General features: G+C 39.0%; 1 protein-coding gene across 1 annotated transcript; it reads right to left on the bottom strand.

Annotated features, from left to right (window-relative positions):
• Window positions 1-3,463: 3,463 nt before the first annotated feature.
• LOC138902369 (uncharacterized) lies at window positions 3,464-3,868 on the bottom strand. The gene has a single exon (XM_070190227.1). It carries the CDS (start codon window positions 3,866-3,868, stop codon window positions 3,464-3,466), a length of 405 nt encoding a protein of 134 aa, XP_070046328.1.
• Window positions 3,869-6,858: the final 2,990 nt, after the last annotated feature.

The raw sequence follows: 6,858 nt of genomic DNA, 5'->3' as shown, positions 1-6,858 counted from the left end.
TAATAAACTCAACATCGAAGAATCTCATATATATATGATAAAAGTGACTAAAACTCTACTACAACCATCCCAAAACCTGGTGTCAAAGAATACATGAGCACTACTAAGTATCAGCATAAACCAAAACTCTAATACAATTGTCTGAGAAATAAAATAGTACATAAGATAATAAAAAGGAAAGAGAGCCAAGGTCTGCGAATGTCACATCATCTACCTTGAAGTCTCCAAGCAAATACGACAACGATCTAACAATCACCGCTTCCAGATGTACCTGGATCTGCACAAGAAGTGCAGAGTGTAGTATGAGTACAACTGACCCAATATACCCAATAAGTAATAGGACTAACCTTGGGCTGAAAGCAGTGATGAATTGAGAAGGATACAATCAAAACTAATATAATGACAACATAGGTAAGATAATGACAACGACAATAAATAACTTAGAGAAATTCCATAATCAGCTCGTTTAGGGTTCAAAAATTTAGACATACTTTCATGTTCAACAATTAAAGCCCTTTGTCACGCCCCGACCTCGGGGCACGCAACCGACGCTTAACAGAGTTATCCCGATCGATCAAGCCTGCATAGGGTCGTCTACCCAACTCACACATGAGTAAAGAGAAGAATACATTTCATTAATTAGACAGTAAGAGGTCATGTGAATAACACCAGTTCATTTCCATTAGTTATGTTATTAACAAGTCTCCAAAATAGTACATTGTACAATCATAGTTGAAGTGGAACATATGATACGGTTACAACATTTTTAGTTTAACCTTCCTAAAAACATATACAACCCACGCTATGTCTACGTAGCCTCTAACAGGAATAAAAGAGTGATATGACAGTGCCGACAACAAGGCACCGGCTATACCTCAAAACGATATGTACAAATGATAAGAGATATAGGACCCCGAACTGAAGTGGGGCTCACCAAGTCAGCTGAGGAGAGGGCGTGCTGCGATCACTAATCAATACCACATGCTATGAAACCACCTGCATCCATTAAAGATACAGCGCCCTCGGCAAAATGGACGTTAGTACATATGGAATAGTACTAGTATGTAAACCTAAACACCCTCTCAATAGAACGAGTAACAGTAAACGGAGAATAAAACATGAAATCAATAAGAGACTCAAACAATATCAAGGTGTTAAGTTAGGGGAAAGGTAAATTTCAAGTATGTTTCAGTAACTTAAGTTGGGAGATCTTAGCACCGATACACCACCGTGTTATAGCACATAGTCCAATCTCAGCCCGACCGGCTAAGCTGTCTCACCCCGAGACATACACCCACAATACCACCATGTGCGCCGTATGGCGTCCGATCTCAGCCCGACCGACTAAGTCGTCTTACCACAATGCCGTGTGGGTCGACATCACATCACATCCTGCTAGCAATAATCTCATTCCATTTAAGGGAAAACATGTCAACACACCAATCTCCTCCCATATAAGTGGAAATAATCTCATCACATTAACATCGGGATTTACCCCTCAATCACTCCTACACCGGCACATGTAGTTTCGGGGTTAGGTTGTTCTGACCTACCCTTCCTTGGTGGCTAAACGATACTCCCAAGGCATTTTTTATAAAAAGGATTTGCCACTCGTTTCATATTCTTTTACGTGTCATTTATTTTATTGGCACTATTGGCCATAACACTATGTCATTCTTGGCACGTTGGCCGCACATCATATTTCATGTTCTCTTTTTTCATTTTCAAATATCATCTTGGAAAATCAACAACAAGGCCTTTCTAATTAATACTTTAAACATATATTTGAGCAATTTAGGGTCTTAGGCACATGTGATTTCTCACACAATTGACATGATAGCCTTCATTAGAATCATGCTTTTAAAACATAACGTAATAACACACGGCCCATACTTAAACCACATTCTCAACAGTGACTCAACATAACAAGAATCTTTGGAATACATATTGAATGCATATTTATTTTGACACAAGAATTATTTGGGATAATCAATTTATAATAAGCATCACGGGACTTACAAGGATATTGTGGGGTTCAATTCTAAGAGAAGAGTTTATCCAACATACCTTGCCCCAAGCTTTTTAAATTACTATAAAGTTTTGAAATCTTAGCCGCTTTGATCGATTTGGTGATATAGAAAAATTGAACACAAATTAGGAAGGAGTTCATAGTTCCAGCTCACTTGAGCATTTTATCAAACACTAGGTGTGCACTAAGGTTTCAAGGTCCTCCTATGGTGGATTCTTTCATCCCACTACCCAAGGTTTACCCAAATAAGCACAACAATCTTCCCATTGTCCTTGATGGTACATGCATGTAAAATAAACAACTCACACACCCAAGAATATGCTTGGCTAATTACCTATTTTCAGTTAAAATCACAAAATTGAGGGCTATGGAATAGAATCTTACCTATAGGATGAAGACCTAGTGAATTCTTCTTGTAAATTCTTCAAGTTTGAGCAAGAATTGATGAATGATGAGCTTAGGAACTTCCCCTCTAACTTTATGGCACTCCCTCTCTCTAGAAATATAAGTTTTAACCTTCTAAAATGATCCCTAAGACTGTTTTATAAGAATGGGGTCGGGTTCAAAAATTAGAAAAAATGAAGCCCTGATGCAGATTTGCGGTCGCATATGCGACCACATAACGCTTATGCGGTCCGCAAAATGGGCCGCATAATGGCCCTCCGGAATTGGGCACCCCTTCCTCACTCTGTGACTTGCATAATGCGCCGCAAAACTTTCCTCCAGGATTTCTTTGTGCTGGATCTGCGAGGGGTTATTAGCTCAAATTGCTACCTCGGTATGCGACAAATATGAGGTTCGCAGATTAGTTATGCAACCGCGGAACTGCTGAAATACCATGTATTTCATATGAGGTTCGCAGATCAATCCAAAAAGTCTGAACCACGGCGAGTTTGCAAGCCGCGATGAATCCCTATAATCATCAACACATAAGCCTACTTCGGCACCACAAAACCCCGGGTTGTAGGTAAAATATTATGGGGCCTTACATCCTCCCCCGCATAAGATCATTCGTCCTCGAACGAGGGCCAAAATCCGGCATTAGAAACCAATGTAACTCAGCCACTATAACACACCAACAGTTCCAACTTTGACTAACTCCCCAAATTTCCAAAATGTTTGCCAGAGTTTCCCCTGTAACTAGGCCTATCCACCTGTTAGAGAATCTCATAAACCAATCCTAACAACATATACATGAACCAATGATGTAACATATTATAAAAACAACGGGAATCGTGGCCTCACGAGCATTATATCACAAAAAAGGAACACCCCTAGCATCAACTGTAGAAATGATACATAATTCATAGAAGGTAAACTCTTAACACTTTCATAGAACTCAACTTTATAAATACATGACTATTCAAACAAATGAGGGTATTTTTTCTTCATTTCTTCCTCGGCCTCCCAGGTGGCCTCTTCGACTTGTTGGTTTCACCGTAACACTTTCATGGAGGCAATCTCTTTATTCCTCAAATTTCGAACTTGCCTATCAAGAATGGAAACTGGAATTTCTTCATAAGTCAATTCTTCATTAACCTCGATAGTCTCAACCGGAATAATAAACGACGGATATCCAACCACCTTCTTCAACATGGATACGTGAAACACCAGGTGCACCAAAGACATCTCTGGAGGTAGTTCTAGCTTGTAAGACACCTGGCCAATCCTCTGAATGATTCTGTACGGTCTGACATATCTCGAACTCAATTTCCATTTCTTACCAAACTGCATTATCCCCTTCATGGGGGAAACCTTCAAGAATACCCAATCATCTTCTTCGAACTCTAAATCCCTATGACGAACATTTGAATAGGACTTTTGATGACTCTGAGACATTTTCAACCGTTCCTTAATGATCTTAACCTTTTCTATAGACTAATGCGTGAGGTCTGGCCCTCTCAACTCCGCTTCCCCAATCTCAAACCATCCAATGGGAGATCTACATCTCCTACCATATAAAGCCTCGAACGGTGCCAACTGAATGCTGGCATGATAACTGTTGTTGTAGGCAAACTCTATGAGTGGAAAATGATCATCCCAGCTACCTTTGAAGTCAAGAACACAAGTGCGCAACATATCCTCAAGCATATGAATAGTCCCTATAATCGTCAACACATAAGCCTACTTCGGCACCAAGAAACCCCGAGTTTTAGGTAAAGTCTTACGGGGCCTTTCACCCAACTTTGATAAAATATGTGAAGTACAACCATCATGAGGAATGTTACATCTCTATGCCTACATGTTAAATATGCATGTCAAATGTAATGTATCACAGTGATATTCCTATGTTCTCATACTCTCAGAGTGCTCAATCTGTGTATCTCAATTACCCACTCATAACACGCATAATCACTCAGCATTGTGCGAGTGCCTGGCATCACTGCCCCTCACTCAGAGATGGATCCAGGATTTGAAGGTTACAGGTGCCATATTGTTTTGAATGTTAAAGTGTTACTATACACATAGTCTAAATAAGGTAAACATTTGGTCGATTTGATCACCTTAGGCTTCAATTCAGATTATTCGCCTTTTTCAATTTATATAGAAAAATAAATCGAACGAAACAAATGAACTATAATTATTACTATATTGAACAAATTATAAGACTTCCAACAATATTGTTAATATCATAAAAATTTTCCTTCATATGTAGTTCTATATAAATGCCTTCATTATAAATTTATGTAGAACTGTCACGGCCCAAATCTCAACATATCATGATGGCGCCTATCACAGTACTAGGCAAGCCGATAATCACAAAATAACTACGCATTTTAAACTAGAAGCATGATATATTAAATTTAACAGTGAAAGATCTCATAAATAACCGATAAGAACATCTGCGACTTAACTACAAAATCTCCCAAAATCTGAGTGTCACCGAGTACATGAGCTACTAAGTGTCAACAGACTCTAAATTTCTAATACAACTGTTTGAAAGATAGAACGTTACAAAATAAACTGAAAGGAAGGAGAGTCGAGGTCTGCAGGCATCATAGCAGCTACCTCAATATCTCCAAGCAGATATTGCACTAATTATAGCAACCACCATGCCCAGAAGTACCTGGATCTGCACACAAAGTGCAGAGTGTAGTATGAGTACAATCGACCCAATGTACTCAATAAGTAACAAGACTAACCTTGGGTTGAAAGAAATGTCGAGCTCAGAAAGGTACAATCCAAATCTAGATAATAATAGTACAAGTATAACAGGGAAATGATATTAATAACTCAGAGAAATCCCATAATCAATTCGTGCACAGTACAGAAATGTATACATGCTTTCAAGTTCAACAATTTAAGATCAATACTGATAAAATATGGCAAGTATAGCTAGTATGAGGAATATTACATCTCTATGTCTACTTGTCAAATGTGCATGTCACATGTAAGGCATCACAGTGATAAACTCATGAACTCACATTCTTAGAGTACTCAATCTCACTGTCTCACACTGCCACTCATCACTCTCAATCACTCAGCACTGTACAGTACTTGCGCATGTAGCCCGATCCATAATAATAATATATAAAGTCTATAATTCATGATGCGGCGTGTAGCCCGATCCATAATAATAATATATATTAAGCCAAGAAGGCCTGCCGCGGCGTGCTGCCCGATCCACAACATCACTCACAACACGGCTCTCCGACCCCAACTAAGTCATCAATATCCCTATTCTCTCGAGCTCACAAATCTCATACAATCATCCCAATCAATGATAACATGATGTAACAATAAATGACAACAGAGACTTCGATATGATATGCAAATGATGAATGTGACTGAGTACATAATTGCAATTTAAGCAAATATCTCAACAACAACAATGACCTTAGTGGATCCCAATAGAATAATCATATAGCCTAAGTAAGATTTCTAACATGGATAACAACTCAATTACTCAAACACGTAGGGATTACATGAATAGAAACAAGATTTGATAATGTAACAACCCGGTCGGTCGTTTTGAGTGTTGTAACCCCGTTCCCCTATTTATTGCTTATTTTATGCTCAATTATTGATATGCGACTTACCGGGGAGGTTGGTTTGGTTCCGGGGATGTTTCGAAATGAATTCGGACACTTAATCCCAAGGTTGGAAGCCTAAGTTAAAAGAGTTGACCGGATGTTGACTTATGTGTAAATGGCTCCGGAATGGAGTTTTGACTGTTTTGATAGCTCCTAGGGTGAGTTTGGACTTAGGAATGATTCGGATAGTGATTTGGAGGTCTGTAGTTGATTTTGGATTGAATTGGCGAAAGCTAGAAAAATGAATGTTTGGAGAGTTGAGAAATTTGACCGAAAGTTGACTGTATGGTTAATAGGATCGGACTTTGGTTCCGGAAGTTGTAATAGGTCCGTCGTGTCCTTTATGACTTGCGTGCAAAATTTTGAGGTCAATCAGAGTTGATTTGATAGGTTTCGACATCTAATGTAGATGTTAGAAGTTCATAAGTTCATTAGGCTTGAATTGGGGTACGATTCACATTTTTTATGTTGTTTGATGTGATTTAAGACTTTGACTAAGTTCATATCGTCTTTTAGGACTTATTGGTACATTCGGTTGAGGTCCCGAGGGGCTCGCGTGGATTTCGGATGGTTTAATTGAAATTGGACTTTGAAGATTGCTGAAGTCTATTGATGTTATGTGTTTTGGTTTCCTTCTATGCGATCACGAGGATAGGTCCGTGATCATGATGGGTCTTTGAGGGCTGTTGAATTTTTTCTCTTTGCGTTCGCAAAATGAGCGACGTGATCACGGAAGTTGAGAATCTTGTGCTTCGCGAACGCGTATAGTGGATCTCGTTTGCGTACAAGGAAGTG

This window comes from Nicotiana tomentosiformis, chromosome 12, assembly GCF_000390325.3.
Source record: "Nicotiana tomentosiformis chromosome 12, ASM39032v3, whole genome shotgun sequence".
NCBI lineage: Eukaryota > Viridiplantae > Streptophyta > Magnoliopsida > Solanales > Solanaceae > Nicotiana > Nicotiana tomentosiformis.
This window is presented reverse-complemented; position numbering and strand designations above follow the sequence as displayed.

Excerpts from the sequence above, each read along its gene's own strand:
- LOC138902369 (XM_070190227.1), bottom strand. The coding sequence starts at position 3,868 with ATGTCTCAGAGTCATCAAAAGTCCTATTCAAATGTTCGTCATAGGGAT.